Here is an 18367-nt window from a genome sequence, read left to right as displayed (position 1 = left end):
ACTTGAAAGAGAAAATACATTAGCAAATTAGGGTATTTCATAATTGTTCAGAATTCTGTACTAAGAAGCGTTATTTTAATATCATGAGAATACTAAAGTTGAATATTTCATATCCATTTTGGATGTGGCTAAGCACGTTTTCACAAAAGCATTGAGGATGGCATAATATCATTTAATAACCGATGTTGAGTTTTCTTTCTAAATTGCAGACCACATGCAATCTCCACAAAGATAAAATGCATTAGCATGGGGCTTACGGGGGGGGGGGGGGCTTTGAAATAAAATGACTCATGGAGTTAACCAATTAAAGTGATTATCAATCATGTGAAATTTGAGGGAGAAAGAAAAGTAAAAATAAGTGAATTATAAGCAATAGTAATATCTTTAATTGCAAACTGTTTCAAGTTAGAGGGATACACAATAATGGTAACATTAGTGGGTAAATGGTAGGCAGACAAATAAGTAGGTGATAAAGATATTCTGGAGTATTTGAAAATGTATTCTGTCCCATCAATTTAAATGTTTTTATTTATCACTGAGGTCAGATCTAGAGAACATCATAAAATCATGACAAAACATGGCTACCAGACAAGAGAAAACTGTTTGAGGTTAAACTGGATTTCATTTAAAAAAGAGAAAAAAAATCCAAGTGCTTATGAAACAATAAGGTAAAAATAACTCTTCTCTTACTTCTCTTCCTATACATACAGTTTAGAATCGGCTTCCAATAATCATTGATTGAATAATCAACTTTTAATTAACCCCAGGGGATTATCTTGATTTTCAGGACTTTAAATACTTGCTCTACTGACATATCAGACATTTACTATTGACAATATCTAATCTGTTTAATTATATCATTATCAACATATCTCCCTCATTTATTTCTGTATACTGAAGACTTTAAAACTCCAACTAGATAACCATGTCCTATCCCTCAGATAAGGCTTCAGAAGAACAAATCTTATAGCAAGATTTAAAAGTCTGCTTTATTCCCAGTCTAATTAATTTTCAGTGTAGGAGATAGGATCAGGAATAAGGCAGCTCATCTTTGCCATTCCTCCTGAATTAAATAATCACTATGACCTGATTATTGATATTCATGTATTTACTGAAAGCCTATCAAGTGCATGGCAGTGATATAAACAAATGTTTGAAGTAAATACTGGAACAACATTAATACTTCCCAACAAACCAAACCATTATCCAAAGTCAAGGGTAAATCTATCTATCTATCTATCTATCTATCAATATATATATATATATATATTTTTTTAAGGCAGCCATTTTAGTTTAATTCTGCTGGGTAACATTTAAATATTAATTCAGCACATATTTGCTAAGCATCTACGACGTTCCAGGAATACACATGAATTTACAGTAAACTCTCTAATCCAGTACATTGCATTTAATGGGAAGCCAACATGGAAAGGCATTCTTGCTCTCATGAAGTTCACATGCAAGGTCACAGTAGAGTTCAGCGAAGTTTGGCATGCAGAAATCAGATATATCACCACCTTGTTTGGATCTAGAGTGCCTTGCACATTGACTAGTATGTAGTAGGCAATTAATGTATATTTGCTGAAAGAAAGATGTCTTCAGTGATGAGATGCTTGAGCTGAGTCACCGGTAATCATCCACACAAAGACAGATAGGAAATGTGTAAAACACATGGGCTGAGTACACACAGGGACCAAATTGGGAATTCCAGGAATGGTGTAAGAGCAGTGTGCACAGTAACAAGCAATGAGGCTGAAAGGACAGGACTGTGCAAATGAATAAAAGGCAGAAGTCTTAACTGTCCTAAGGCAGGAACTCCCAAATAATTCAACTGAAAGCTAGACCTCTAATTAAAATTAACAGCATGTGTCCCATAAACACAGCCCAAAAGTAACTTTAAAGAGCATAGTGTCATAAAGTATGTTCTGTACTAAGAAATTATTTTTGGGAATTGCTTCATAGATATCAGTAAAACATACTCAGACAAAAACAGAGACTTTATAACAGGAAAATGTGTTGTATCTAGAGTAAAATATTTACATCAAGTCCTGGTCTTACCATGTTTTAAGTCTTTCTTCCTGGGCAAGTGATTTTACCTCTTTGAGGTTCATTCACCTCTTTTCTAAATCAGGAATAGTATCTACCTTTCAGGATAATTGTGGGACTTCAAATAGGTAAGTTAAAGTTGACTACAAAAGTTTTTGTCAACTACTGTGTCTCAGTGTATCCTAATATACATTTTCAAATGTTAAATTTTATAATGTAACTCTAACTCTTTGATAATTAAAAAGTTTAATCTGGTATGAAGCATTATTGTATCATCTGTAGACTAGGTAGGGTGAAGCCAGTTATTCTACGATAAAGATTATGATAAAGAAGTGAACAAGATTTAAATAATGTGTTTAGCTTCAGTTGGTTTTAGAAAGCTATAATTGGTTTATCTGGGATTTCCCTGGAGGTCTAGTGGTTAAGATTCCATGCTTCCCCTGCAGGGGGCGCGGGTTCGATCCCTGGTCAGCGAACTAAGATTCCACATGCAGTGTGGCGTGGCCAAAAAAAGAAAAAGGTGTAAGTGGTTTACCTAAGTAAATAAAGTTAAAAAAATCAGAAACAAGTAAATATCATGGATCAGTGCTTTGATAAAGTGTGTGGCACATACCTTATGTTATATATTTTAATCTTTCCATAATCTGTGAATAGATAGCTTTTCTCTCATGAGTGACCAAAGTTATTGCTATAATATAAAAGTGCAACTTCTCTGTTCAGGCAATATTGAACATTTGTGATTGGTAGAAAATAATAATCAGAGAGAAATTAACTGGGACAATAAATATAATAAATATAAATAAATATAAATTTAAATATAATCAGAAAGCCTCATATCATAAACCAGAAAACTGGTTAGGAATGGACAAGTTACAATAATAGAAAACCTGTCCGGAAGCCCCCTCATTAGTACTTAGAACAAAGCACAATGTGCTTATTTTCTTAAATTGGGACCTATTCTATTCTACTGTAATATAGGTCTTAGGCATATTACATTGGTTTCTTTTACAAGCAGTGACATCCGTTTCTGCTATAACACCATATTTGCATCCTTGAAAAATGCTGTTGTCTGCAAAATTGTGCAGTAAAAAATATCAGGGCTTATGGAAAAAGACAGGATCGGAGGTCAGAACATTCGAAACCTACAGAAATTTAAAACCAAGTGCTAACAACCACTATAAAAATCTTTATTAAAACACCAGCACAGTTAAATCTCTACTAGTATTTGTACCTAGCTTTTGGATCTTCTTTCAAGTAGCAAGCCAGAAGTGCATTCACTTTAAAATGAAAACTATGATCCAGCGTATAGCCTTTTAAAAATAAGACAACAAACAAGTAAACAAACACATCATTTTAACACAGGGGGAAATGATTTCCTAGTTTCTCCAAATGCACTCTCAATGTTGCCAGATATGTAATGTAGTGGAAATCAAGATGGTTCTTAAAGTCACTAAACAGACTAATACTTGCACTACAGAAAGGCACTTGAGTTGATTTTTCATATTTTTCTTAACATCTTCAGAGATTGCTAAGGCTTTCTCTTCAAATGTGAGAAAGTGTGTTCTTGGTCACTTAAAAATTAATGACTTGAAGAAATAATATATGGATCAACACAATCTGTACATCACCCTCCTATTTACCAATTGTGTATAAGTTAACATGCATCAAAGAAACACACACTGAAGCAGAAAAGACTACCTTTTACCTTAAATGCATTTGATGCTCTTGGCTATAAATTTGGGTGTCAGCAGACAGAACATATGTAATAGCTCTAGGCGAATCAGACACTTTCAATCTCAAAACATCATCTATCAAATGTGGTTTTATCAGGATTAAATGAGATAATGAGTGAAAATGCCCAGCACAGCTCCCTGGCATAGAGTAGACATTCAAAAATATTAGTTGCCTTGGGTACTAATAGAAAAATATTCAACTCTATATATTCAATACCAAATTTCTCTTTTGTTTTTTGTTTTAGTTTAGTTTTCTGAATTGCTTTTTTGTTTCTTTTTCTTATTTTATCATGTTTTATTTTGTGTTGTTTCCCTAGAATAATAATAATAAAAACTATGGATAAAGCAGAGAAAATAAAGAATATATAAGAAAAGCAAATTTGACCCACATGCTTCTGAGATTTTATCCAAAATTCCAGACATGCTAAATAAGACTAGACTATAAACAGTGATGGAAGAGATAAAGACAGAAGTTAAATGAAAAGGGAGAAAGAGTCTAAAGAAATGACAAAGATCAGCAGTTTATATTTCCCAATTTAATACTGACATTTCTATCTAGATATTCCATGGATTCCTCAACTTAACATATAATTTTTAAAAATTACAAAGAAGTAAAACAAATCTCTTGCCTAATATCAGCAGTTTTCTTTACTTACTTTCCTATTTTTGTTAAGATATAACCATTCTTTCTGTCAAATAGGCTTAAAACTTCAGGTGCCACCTTCCTCCCAATTTCCCAAATCCAATGTGTTGCTAAGATCCATGAATTCATCCACAGAAACATGTGTCTTGTCCGTTCATTCCTTTTTCATTTTCCTCTGGCCCATCCCACATATGGCCAGTAGACTTAAAGGCAAAAGAAAACTTTACTCATGTTATTTTCCTGCCCAAACAATGGTCCCAAATATCCACACGGAAGAGTCAACCTCAGCTTGGCCTCAAGGCCTGACTGCCTCCTAGTCCCACCAATATTCTCATATTGAGGCCAACAACTCACCCTTCCAAACCCTTAATTTAATTAAACTGGATTATTTCTGTCCTCTGAACATTTGCCTCTTTCCCTAAAACTTATTCTCCCACATTTATTTCTCCTTGTATTATTTTCTCCAATTACTCTCACCATGTTGATGCCTCCTCTGCTTCAGTGAGCGACAAGGTGGTGTCCTGGTAAAGAGGCAAATCTTTGCACATGTCCTGAGTTCAAATCTTTGTATCCTAGCCATGCAATCTTAGTTCCTTAAACTTCTACGCCTCACAGCCCTCAAGCATAAAAGGGGAATATAATATGATAATAATTAGAGGATTGTTGTATATATGAAGCTAGTTAGTACATGTGAAGTGCATGCAATTGAGCCCGGCAGTTAATAAACACTGGACAAGTTTTAGCTCTTTCTAGGTGCTGAATTCCTAAGGACTTATTTAAACCATTTAATTTTTACTTAATTATATATTTGGTCATTTCACAACATTTAGTTGAACAGTTTATTCATCTCTCATATGCTGATTTGGCTTTTTAAATTCGTATTTTTGTCTTCTCATCTATAAACCTTGAATTCTATGCACCACCACTCCTCCACACAAACAAAAATTTTCAAACAAATGCATTAAATACATTAAAAAATAGGCATTGAACTAGAAGTGAGAAAATCTAATCCTAATTTCAGATAACTACTAATGATAATTGATATAGGAAAATAAGATAATTCCTCTCAATTTCTTCATCCATAAAATAAAATACTTTTTTGGATTCTTGATGATCTTTAGTTACAAGGTAGTTGAAAGCACTTTGAACAAGTGGTCGGTACTGCCATAAGATGCTGAGGTTATACTCATTGTATAGCCTCAACAAGTATTTGATATTTGAATAACTGACAAAATGGCACAGAATTTAATTATCATCATTACTCTGAGCTGAAGAAACATTAGATTAATTTTTTTAATCTATGCAAGTTTAGTGTTCAGAGAACTGAATTGAGAATTTAGACACCATAACTCTAGTTATTAACCCTTTTACTTTTCTATTTGACCTTTAGTAAGTCAGTTATCCTAACTGTATGCCATCCTAACACTCTGTGACTAATTCCAGCCTGGTGTTGGCCCATAGAACGGATTCATGATACAAAAAAGAAACTCATTCCTCAAGACAATTTACTGCCCTCTGCTGGAAAACTGTGAAAATAAATATGTATTCTATCACTATGACTATGAGTAGCACCCCCTAGAGTTGTTCATCACATAACCTATATAATCATTCCTAGGAATGCTGCCTAATAAGATGTCTGAGACACCACAGGCATGTAATGAATGTCTGATGAATGAGCCACTCTCATCAATGAATTAGATTATCTCAGCCCCCTCAATATTTTTCTCTAATCACAGAGCAGCTTATGATAATTTTTTTAATTAATAAATGAGATGTTTTTAAGCCAGAGGCAGATTTATATGTATGCATATTATACCAAAAATATAAATAAAGTCTGGCATAGTAGGATTGACATTTTACAAGATGCCTACACATATGTGTTATCACAACTGCTCCACATGGCAGTACAGCAAGGTCAACTAGCCAGATATTTTTATATCAGATTTTCAAGTAAGCAAATAATGGCTCTGAGAGACTAAGTTGCTTCTTCAAAAAGTCAAGAGGCCCTTAGTGTTCTAGGTCTTCTGATTCCAAATCCAGTGTTCTTTCTCCTTCTCTGCTTGTTTTAAAAAACAAATTGCAGTTTGCAGCCAAGACAATTTTCATTAATTGACCTGAAATTCTTCGAAGACTCATCTGTTGATTGTTATGCTTATAATAAATACTCTCAAAATTCCCCATCTGCCTCTTAACTATTTAAATTCAGGCAAGTTTTTTTCATTACATCTTTCTAAAATATCTTGTAATGTTTGATGAATTGTTAGTGGCACAAGTGAATATGTGAAACTAGGAAGTGTGTTGATAGCTATTTGAGATGAGCACTGTTATTATAATTGTAAACAGTGAAAAGTTATTAAAATATTCAACAGAGTACCATACAGAAGCACTTTTACTTGCTGAACAATTAAAGATAGCTTGGCTCTATGAAGCTCAGGAATATTACATTTAATAAAAGCATAAAAGCACTGCTTGCATCTTAAAGTGTTCTCATATCATATAATTTGGAAAATTAAAACTAATTTATAATCTGTTAAATAGACCTACCTTCAGTATAACTGGGATAGTATAAAGGGCACAAGGAATTTAGAATCTAGGTAAAACTTGAAAAACAATGATTTTCACTTTATAAGAATATATAATTATTAAATTAATTTTGCATACACCAACTCCTCGAGGATTATCTTTATTTTGGACCAAAAAAGCAAAAGCAATTCAGACTAGCTCTACCACTTATGAAGTACTTTCTTCATGCTCTCAAAAATTCACTGCTGAGAGAGACGACCCCGAAAACAGAAGAATTAAAATCATTTCACAAATGTCAAAAGCCAGAGGAAGCATCAGGACTAGTTCCAGGGTCTTCAGATTGACAACCCTGTTTCCATTCTCACTGCTCCCTCCCAAGGAAACAGGCAGAAACAAATTATACTGTTCAGCTCGGTTACTAGCCTCAATCTCTGGAGCTCATTTCTCAGTCTCATTACAAACTAGTCCTATGTTTGAAAACAAGCGATTTTATTTACTAGATTATATGAAGTTTGACTTTCTTTTGGACTGTATGAGGGCCTTTTGTTCCATTAATTGCTTCTCTAAGAGGGCATTACCTCCGGGAGACCATTAGCCCCCTGTGTCACTGAAAAGACTCCATGAACGCTCAGGACCCACCAAGTTCTCTTCTTGTTCTATGAGCTCCAATTCAGCATTAGACACTAAAGTGGACACCAAAGTTTGGACACTAAAGTGACCAAACGCTCCACTTAACTCCTTTGACATAAAGCAGGGAAGGAAATCCTCTGGGTTATTTATTGATCGTACGATATTAATTGACATAGCCTATCTTCTCTAAGTGCAGATGAATATGGGGTTGATTCAATAGAAACCTTACAAAGAGAGGCTGACATTGAAGGATTAGAGCAGGGTAGATAAGAGAGGCTGTGTGTGTTTAACAGCCTACACAAAAGATAGGTTTGTGGAGACCTTCCTCAAGACCTGAAACTGGTAGACACCCATACGCCTGTGCTTTATTTTTAGAAGGGACACTTTTCTTACAAACAATGACTTACTAGCACTTCACCAGAAAGAGTAATTTTAAGCAGATGCCTGTAAGCTTAAGTAACTGGGTAATTCACCCCCTTCTCCCCATGATTTTGGCTTAGGTGAGTGTTCTATGTATGTATCTTGTACTGGATTGCAAGAGAGATGAATAGCTCTGTTCTTGCTTTATAATTTCATACAACAATGCTTCTAATTTATGTATGTGAACATTCAGTAATAGACGTGTATTAATCACACTTGGGTAATTTTTAAAAGAAGAAGAAAATTATTTTAAAAATTAAAAAAGGTTTAGGAAAGCAACCCATACATACTACAGTTTGGGAATCTGAATTTACATAGATCCAAACAGCACATGCCCTGTGAATCACAGACTCAAGTTATCACTTGAGATGTATGATGACAGAAGCTGTGACCAAGTTGTAAATACAAAAGAAAAATAATTGCAAAAGTTATAGAGTTCTGGAATCTCCGTTCCATTGACAATGCAATGCAGACTTGACAATTAAATCCCAACCTCACTTCATTAGATATGAATCTTGCAGTGAGAATGAGAGGCTTTTAAAGGAGCATTTCTGCTACAATAAAAAAGCCTCTCACTACAGTAGAACAATAACGTTGTGTTGAAAGTTAGAACTGTTAGGCCTTGTTAGCTAATTATGGTATTGGCATCCACTTAAGTTAGTCAGTTTTTCACTTCTGTCATTTTCTTCTATTCGACTGCTGCAGTTCAAAACGTTTTGACTACTTAAAAGGGAATACATCATCGTTGCCTTGCCCCAGTCTAAATGCATACCACTTTCCAAAGCAATAGCTTCAATCATGCTTCATAAAATCCCCTGCAAGGATATTGTTGGAAACATAAATCAGCAAGCTGGGATTTTAGTATTTCTAAGGCAAGCTCAGGGATCACTGACTGGCGGCTTTTCCATGGCCCCATTTATAAAAGAATCAACAAAATTATGAGTTACACTAGATGCATTTTTTCAAACTGCTCCCAGTGGTATTTCTGATACTTGCTGCTGCATCCTTAATTGGAGAACAAAACACTAGCAAGAGGGATTGGACTCCAGGATCAGAATTGCTGTTTCCAAGCATCTCTGACTTCATTGGGACACACGGCACAGAAGCACCACATGTTCTGTTTCACAAAAGCTATGGCTCTCTGCTATGCATGCATCTATGCCTCTGTGAGTGCCATGCATTTTTAAATTGTGCTAGATAGATCTTCCGAACGATGCTCCCCTCCTTCCCTGTTTCATTACAGTGAATATGGGCTCCCCTTCAGGCATGCTTCAGTCTTAGAGCCTTGCTTTATAATCACCCTGCATTCTGAATTATAAATTAGGTGAATTGCAATTTCAGATGTGTTACATATAAAGACCCAAATTATATGTGTCCGTGTGTACTATTTAAACGTTCCTGGATTTCTTTTTTATCCCCCAAATTCCAACACACTTAATGTCTACGATGGCAAATTCACAGACTCCACAACTGAGACATTTTTCTTCTCCAAACCAGTCACAGTGTAATCCTGTCTGTATAAACTTGCTTCCTTTTATGCCCCATCTTGCTCCACACTATCTACACTTGGTTAATTGCAGTGGTATTTCAACTGCAATTTTCAGGGACTGCTTCTCAGTATTCAGAAATGCCTGTCTATATTATAAATGAACAGTTAAACCAACAGCAGCTCTCCAAAAATTAAAGCAGTATATCTGTAGGGCATAAAGTGTAGGTTGATCTTTGTGGTAATAATGATTCACTTAACTGACTGGGCTAACATTAGCTTCAGATAGTCATATCTGCAATTTTGCTATGACTGAAATTTTGCATACTCTATTTTATTAAGGGAAAATGAGGAGCATCTTAGCAAGACACTTTGCAAACTACAGCCACATACAGTTTGCTTTCTGATTTCTGAACATAAAATCTGCATCCAATCGTGTTTCACCAGCCACTAACACTACAGCTTTAGGGAGGAGAAGGGCAGAGAAAGGAAGCCTTCATATCCAAAATGTCAAGCCCTGCTGAAGAATGATAGAAGGACCTAGTGAGTGTGGAAGAACCGAACCACCATTTCTGGGCTTAAAATGGAGTTCTACCACCCCCTGCTGGACTAAATGAGAAACACAGAAGAGGCTAAAAAGCTGAGACTTGAATACAATGGAGATATTTTAACTTGTGCTGTAATTTCTTTTTTCTCAAAAAAACAATTTCATGCTACACTAATAATATAACATTCTCTGCGATTATTACACATCACAAAATTACTGCTATATTCTTTTTCTTTGAAGACTTCCACCAATGCATGTTTTAGCATTTTGTGTCTCCAATTAAATGTCCAAACTTGTCTGGACAGTTGTAAATGCCTCCATTTATTATAAATATATTTTACGTGAATGTAAATTAAACAAAGCAAGATAAATTCACATCTATCTCTATAAACATAAACAGAGGTAGCTTCCCCAGATTCTCTCTCAGGTTATTCTAGTAAGCTATTCATTTCATTTCTTTTTTTTTTTTTCTTAATAGATTAAAAACCCCACCAGTTCCCCACAAGCTAAAACATCCCTTACAGGTGTAATTACAACCTGATGGTATAAAAATTTTCAACCTTCCTGTATTAACGAAGTGGGGGGGGGGCACCCTGAAAATGAATGACTGCAACACATCCCTAGTTTTATCCATTTGCTTTCTTACACACAATATCCATGGCCCCTCTCTTAGTTCTCAACAGAAATAAACCATCATCGTTCACTTCCGTCAGGAACTGGGGTCTTGGGAAAGAGAAGAAGAAAAAAAAAAAGTCTCTAAGAATTGAATTTCCTGCACACAACAGAGATATTCCACAACGAGTTTAATGCTGATAGTTTTTGCTGCTTCTTAAAAGCATCATCGCTCCCTTTCTTTTCGCAACCTCAGATATTTAACTGTTAACACACACCAGCATACCCATCCAATTTTTGATAATGAAGATCGGAGAAAGCCAAGATCCCAGAAAAAGATGCAGTTTGCCTCAATCTCCTGCTCACTAATGCCCATCTCCCGTTCTGTATATTCTCTTATTTAAGGGTCTCCACAGAACAGACACAATTTTTAGCCGCAGCTAAAAGAAAGAGGGAAAATAACAACAACAACACACCACCAATAACTATAACTTTAGTTCCGTCATTTAATTCTTCCTGTGCCTCCTTCTGCCTCTCTTGGTTGGATAGAAGGGGGAGGGAAAGTAAATGCAATAAAGCGCCACACTCCTACCTTGCCCGCTACTGACAAGCAACCCGAGCAGGTAGAAGGAGAGAAGGAGGCTCATGTTCAGGACGTGACACTGGTGGACAGTTCCAAAGTTATTACGTCCAGTCCCGGAGAGAGAACCTTCCGCTGTCACGGCCGCCTCTCGCTGTCACGGCCGCCTCTGCTAGAGCCGCCGCCGCTCCCGGGGTGCCCCAGCCGTCCGCAGCCCGCGCGCTCCTCCTTGCAAAGTGACTGCGAGCTCCGCTCCTTGCCGCACTATATCCAGGCGGCAGCGGCGGCGGCGGCGGCGGCGGCGGCGGCGGCGGCGGCAGCAACAGCAGCGGCCGCCGCGGCGGCAGCACAGCCGGGCTGGGAGGGAGGCGGGGGCGGGGGCGCGGAGAGGGGAGGGGAGGGGAAGCGCTGCCGAGGCGTATCCCTCCGCGCCTCACGGCGACCGCTTGCCGGGAGGCGCGCGGCTCCAGGGTTCGTCCGCAGTCGAGCTCGGAGGCGCGAGTTCGGTTCCCTGTGCCTCCAGCTACAGCGGTCGCCGCGATCCAACTGGCACGAGCACGTCCACGAGTGGCGGCCGCACGCTCAGCCTGACGGCGATCGCACGTTGACGGACGGCCCTGGGCCGAGGAGGGAGGGCAGCCTGGAGCTCCTGCACAGCTGCGGGCCAGTTCGCGAAAGCGGACTGCGTTAATTGGTGTTGATGGTGCAGGCGGTCGCCCGGCCCCGCGCTCCAAGCGCGCCCGGGCTTAGCTGGAGCGGGACATCTGGGGGCGGACGGTGTATTCTGCAGCTCTCATTTCTCCAAGGGTGTGGGGCGGGGGGGTCCTCCCTCTTCCAGGCCCTCCCTCTCGCTCAAACCTTCAGCAGGCTGCCCGCTTCTCACGCTTTCCACTCTGCCCTGGCAGAGGGAAAGCAGACGCCCTCTGGTGTCTACACCGCCTGCCTCCTCGTGCTCTAGGGAGTAGGCGGAAAGATGTGCACGGTGTTTCTTATCCACGTCGACCCACTGCTGCTGACAGCAGATACCTTAAGGGAGAGAGATTGAGGAGGGGATGAGATATTAGAGGGGCTGCGTTCAACTCGGCTGTCAGCGTTTACTGCGTCCTTGCAGAAGTCCAAAGTCTCCCCTAGACACACTCGGTGGGCTCTGCCCTCGGCCCCCAGCTCACAGCGCTGGCATGGTCCCCGCGAGGGTTGAGATGCGGGAGGTCTTGGAAACATACAAAGATGAGTTGCGCGGAGATCCTGCTCCATGTCACCTCCTACCCATACGCACACCTGCGTGTGCCCGCCTGTAAATTGAAGGGATGGAGCCGTGGCAAGCGTCCACTGCTAACTCTCCTCTTCTGAAGGTTGGGATATATCCTTCTTTCTCCTGGAAAGGTAGGAAAAGGTGTGTCAGTTTGATGTCAGACATGCGGCAAGAGTGTGCAAGAGGCAGAATACTTGGCCCCAGGGCCCTTGTCGGTCGGCCTGGGTCAGAGCAACCGGCTGGAACTGTCAATGGATCCTTTCGTCTGTACATTACGGTGCTCAATTGCCTCACCCCTGACCCAGCGAGGCCCTTGGCTGTTTCTTTATCAGCGAGGACACAGAAGTAGAAGGGGTTAGGAATATTGTAGAGCTCAGAATCCAGCCCCCAACCTCTACCCTCACGATGCTGAAATGGAGGTGCCATTGCTTCCGGAAAGGCAAGGGGTAAGAGTGGAAACAAGCTAACATAGATAGGAGAGATCTTGTCTGCCATCGGTGTTCCCCAGGCAGAACACTATAACACCATCTTCACACGGAAGATTCACTTACTTGGCATCCTAGGATTGGGGTTACTGCGAAGGGTGGAGGAGGGTCAAAGACTCCTCTCCACAACAGACCGAGGCTGACTCTAACCCATGGCCCTCTCAACATCTCACAGCTTGAGAACCTCTTCTTTGTTAGTGGTATATTTAGGACAATATATTTAGGAACTTCTTTTGCCCAGGCTCCCTCCCCAGACTTTTTCCTCATTCTGGGAAGTGCCAACTGTACTTGAGGAAGCTCACAGTCAATTCTTTGCAGAAAAGGGTGGAAACAGCACATTTATAGGTGTGAAAGACAGATGACTCCTTTATTTCACCAGTTCTTGATTTCCCTAGGGAATCAAAAAGTGCTACACACACACACACACACACAGAGTCTGGTACTCTTTGCAATTGGATTTTCCTCTTCGTCAAATTATTTTTATCTCAGGCAAAGGGTTGAACTATGCCAGAGGAGAATTTGACTTGTACCCTCTAAGGTAATTTCGACATTAAGTCCTCTTAGGGTGGGATGGAGGGAGGAATAAGGGTAGCAATAGCATAAGACTCTGTACAAACTCTGTGTGTGTGTGTGTGTGTGTGTGTGTGCAACAGAGAGAGAGAGAGAGAGATCTTGTGTGTATGGAAACAATGAAGGAACACAGCATTGGCACTCAGGAGGATACAAAGGTAATAGAGCTACAGATGCTGCCCTCAAATTGCTAATAGTATTGTTGAAGAGATCAGGCCTAAACACATTTGATGATATAAATCAGGCTGTAAAAATGTCAGAAGAAAAGTGAAAACCAACAGCTATTGTGACATAAGAAGAAGGGATCATTTCCGAATAGGGGATTAAGAAAGGCTTCAGGAAGCTTTAAAGAAAGTGGAGAAATTAGATAGGTAGAGACATGGGCAAAACAGAGAGGAGCTTAAGCAAAACCTGGGGGCATGAAAGCACACAGCTTGTGTGGAGAATAGAGAGAAGTCTAATTTGAAAAAAGTACAGAGTGTAAAATACAGAGGTTGGATGGAGTTGGAAAAGGTGTCTAGGACCATATTTTGCCAAAAAAACCCCACAAAATTATTATTTACCACCTCTCACAACATAAGTCCACGTGTACATGATCAAGAAGAGCCAGAATGGCTGTCCGCATCCCCCAGGGTTAAGGACTGATTGTGGATTGTAACCCACAGGAAGTTTATCAACAGAGGCTCTCCTGGGGTTACTCCATAGTTAGCCTGAGTTTCTGTTTCTGTGAGGTTTCAATAGCAGGGTGACACATATTCAGAGAAAGCCTTCCCTCACTTGCCTAAACTGCTTCTTAGAAGGGAGACATGCCTCTTCAGGGCTCCATCAGAAGCCCATTCATTCCACATTGCAATGATGAAGTGAGCTACAGCCTGACATTTGCCTTGGTCAATTCCACTTCATAGCAGATTGATGATTTGAGGATAACACGTAGACAAATCGCCTTTGCCCATGGTTCCCCTCCGCACTCCAAAGTCACGCTTCCCTCCCATTGTGCAGACGTTGAGTACTATTAACAAAGGTGCCAAATCTCTGAACATGACTAAGCTATGTGCACTGGGTAGGATGTAAAAGGTATAGAAATACATCCTCCCTCATGTATGTGATTCATAATTTACATTTAAGACAAATTATCATAGTTTCCATCTACCTGGGGAAGTGTTTCAAGAGGCTTAGTTGGAGCTTTAGTTTTTTTCATTTATAAAAATAAGAGAAAGTTGAATAGAACCCAGGAATCTACAAAAAGCTGAGTAGTAGGAACTACCAACAGGACTGGATGCATGATTAAATGAAAGCAGATAAATTTGTTTGGAAAGAATCAATAAAGTGAACACAAAGGAGTAGCAGAGAGATAGAAAATGATAAGGAGCATTATGTGTGGAAATTATCTTCTCAGAGAGATTTTGCCTCCTTCATCTGCAATTAGCTCTTGTAAAAAGCATGCAGGTATACAATACACACATAGATCCTAAAGATCCATGGTGTGTTGTGGACAGGATTTAAGCATTATTTTTATTTTTTGTGTTTCTGATGTTATTTTTTTTTTTAGTCTCTCTGTTGACAGAATTCATGTGTGTGAAGATCGTACTATTAGGAAATGGGACAGTCTGTGTGTTCATTTATATTTTTAAAATGTCACAAATCATTATACCTATTCATTGACTTGTCTAGAAAATTGCCTGTTTTGACTTTTTTATTACCACAAAGGAAGAAAAATATCCACTGTATATATAGGCAGAGAGCCTGAAACCTCTATAAATAGGTGATCCCACCACTGCCTTTCCTTCTCCATTAATGCCATTTTTTCTAATGATCATGTCTTTGAAAATAATTTCAACTTTCTTGGTACAACACTTTAGATGTTTTACCAGGCTGTTTGTGAGCCTCTGACAGTAGCTAAAGCAAGTGGCAGAATTTAGATTTTAAAGCCTTCCTTCGTAAATGTTTTACTTGCTTAGCCATTTTCTTTGAAATTAAGAAACAGAACAGAGAGATTTATGGTGCTGAGGCAACCTAATTGTCACAGATTCTTACTTTTTAATTTCTTTCAAGATACATGGGGTCATTTTCCTTCATGGCTACTTCATGTTCCCTCTGGGCAAATAACTGCTCACTTCTCTCTGAAATTATGCAATAACTGCCTATAATTTGCCACTTGCCTGAATAATATTTTCTTAACTGTAAGGGATATTATATTTTTCTTCACCGAGACATCTCTGGCAAATATCACGATGGCCAGAGCAGACAATGTAATGAACCTGTAACACATTGACTAAACAGTGATTAACACAACTTCAAGAATATATTCTGGACAGTATGAGATCAGAAAAAGGAGTTAAACAGTGGCTAGCAATGAACTTATTTGATATGACAAGGATCGTGATGTGAAGTGCGGGTTGCCCAAATATTGATCACAGCACTCAGAAATCATATTTCTGTCCATGGATAGTATTGACCAAGGTGATGTCCAGCACAAATTCTATCATATGGAGGGCAGTTATTACATACTAGATAACAACAAATCCTTCATATCTAGCAAGTGATCCCATACAAGTATAGGTTTGGGAGAAAACGTTAGGGGAATGCATTTTTGCAAGGCAATACAATAGGTAATTAAATTTGAAAATCTCTTATTGCATAGGATCATTTGGTTCTTTTCTCAATGGAGTTATGTTACTATTAATTTTCAAATTAGATAAGCAATTCTATTAGTAATAGGCAAGCTGTTGGTAGCAATGAGGTTCCCTCATATATCCACAAACCATTAATATTTGCCTAATAATCAACCACTGAACATTATTTGAATACACGCGTTTATTTACTGTAATGTACATTACTTAGGTTAAAAAAACTTACATTTTAAAATTACATGAGATGATCCTCAATCACTTAAAGGAAAATAACACATTTTCCCTGCCACCTTTTAAAATCATTAGTCCTCATATTTAAATAAAAATGTATTGGGGCTTCCTTGGTGGCGCAGTGGTTGAGAATCCGCCTGCCAATGCAGGGGACACGGGTTCGAGCCCTGGTCTGGGAGGATCCCACATGCCGCGGAGCAACTAGGCCCGTGAGCCGCAATTACTGAGCCTGCGCGTCTGGGGCTTGTTGCTCCGCAACAAGAGAGGCCGCGATAGTGAGAGGCCCGCGCACCGCGATGAGGAGTGGCCCCCGCTTGCCGCAGCTAGAGAAAGCCCTCGCACAGAAACGAAGACCCAACACAGCCATAAATAAATAAATAAATAAATTAATTAAAAAAAAAAAAAAAAAGATTCTGCAAGCCGCGTGGCATGGCCAAAAAAACAAGAAAAAATTTAAAAAAAAATGTATTTAAGAACTGTTACTGTATTTGATGACCTTCTTAAAACCAAGGAACTTAACATCTATGGAAAACATTGACCTGAAAATAGATAAATAGCTGGGATATGTCAAAAGTATCAGAACAGAGAAATGAAACTAAATATCTGTACATATTTTATGATAAATTACTATTTACAATTCTTAAATTCCTACATTCTAGTAATAAAACAATTTAGAAATGTCTGTACTCTATCAACCAGACAGAGACTATCCCTTGAACATTTTGGCATTATTTTCTCCAGTATTTCACATATATTTTTTTCTTAGTATGACTTGAATAGCGCTACTTAGCATATTTTACCTTGTTTTATATTGGAAATTAATATTTTACATCATCATTAATTTTTGCAAATATAAATTTAATAACTTTATTTGACTACATGGATTGCACCCTAATACACTTAACAATTTTCCTACACTAAGACATTAAATATTTTTCTGTGATTTTTATTATTATGAATAACACTGCAATGTAAAGGTCTTTGTCCATAGAACTTTGTGCATCCTTAGGCTACTAGAAGTTAGATACCTGGTTTAAAAATACAACCATGTGTAGGTACTGAATTAATAAATTGTTCATAAATGCTTAAATTGTTTTCCAAAGTGTATAATTTACCCTCTAATCAGGAAGACATAAAAACACTTCACTCACATTAGCATTGACTGTTTATTTTTTTATTTTATATTTCATATGTTAATTTCCTGAGAGTTTCTGTTCTGTGATTTCTTCCTTTAATTCATCTTCAATTGAAGTATCAGACTCTAGAAAATGTGTGTATTCATATTTGTGAAATTTAAGGTGTACTGAAAGATGTCTGCTTCTTAGTATCTTATGTCCTTTTAACCCTATTCTTCTGCTCTGGGATCCAGAAATTGTCGTTATACTTATTAAGTTGAAAAATTATAGTTGTAAGTGACCAAATGTTCTCAATTTCTCTGGTTTACTAGCATCAAACTTTTCTTTTTATTTCCACACTATATCCACACAAATCAACAGTAGTCTAAGTATCCCAGTGCATTTGCTACTAGGGATATCTGAGGATGCCTGAGGAATCCTGGCATGTTTCACACCATATCATAAGAACTAGTATGTGTTTGTCATTCCAACCTCATCTCTGCTCTACTCCTTGGAGGTTAACTTTCGCCATCTTATAAATGGCTACCCAAGGGTATACCTTGTCGTTGTATCATTTCACTTGAAGCCTGAATCAAAGCCACCTATCCTAATTTCTCAGTGCTCAAGCGCAGATGTTTAATAAAGCATATTGAAAGCTTGAGAATAACAGAGACACACAAAACACAAAAGAGAAATCCAACCTTGAATAATAGATAATAGATATAGCCACTGTAGAAGACAGTTGGGTGGTTTCTCACAAAACTAAATATATTCTTACTATACTTTACAGTATACGAGCTTACAGCATAAGCTCTTTGATATTTATCCAAAGGAGTTGAAATTTTATGTCCACACAAAAATCCA

At 38.4% G+C, this 18367-nt stretch overlaps 1 protein-coding gene across 3 annotated transcripts in view; it reads right to left on the bottom strand.

Annotated features, from left to right (window-relative positions):
- The window catches only part of NCAM2 (neural cell adhesion molecule 2), a 491886-nt gene extending 480450 nt beyond the window's left edge, over window positions 1-11436 (bottom strand). For all 3 annotated transcript variants that reach the window (XM_082460389.1, XM_082460390.1, XM_082460391.1), the window contains exon 1: window positions 11233-11436. In XM_082460389.1, the coding sequence (XP_082316515.1) occupies window positions 11233-11287 (55 nt within the window). In that variant the 5' untranslated portion in view covers window positions 11288-11436. The remainder of the gene's footprint in view (window positions 1-11232) is intronic.
- Between the last annotated feature and the right edge of the window lie 6931 nt (window positions 11437-18367).

Source organism: Balaenoptera physalus (genome assembly GCF_965194825.1).
Source record: "Balaenoptera physalus genome assembly, chromosome: 4".
Classification (NCBI taxonomy): domain Eukaryota; kingdom Metazoa; phylum Chordata; class Mammalia; order Artiodactyla; family Balaenopteridae; genus Balaenoptera; species Balaenoptera physalus.
This window is presented reverse-complemented; position numbering and strand designations above follow the sequence as displayed.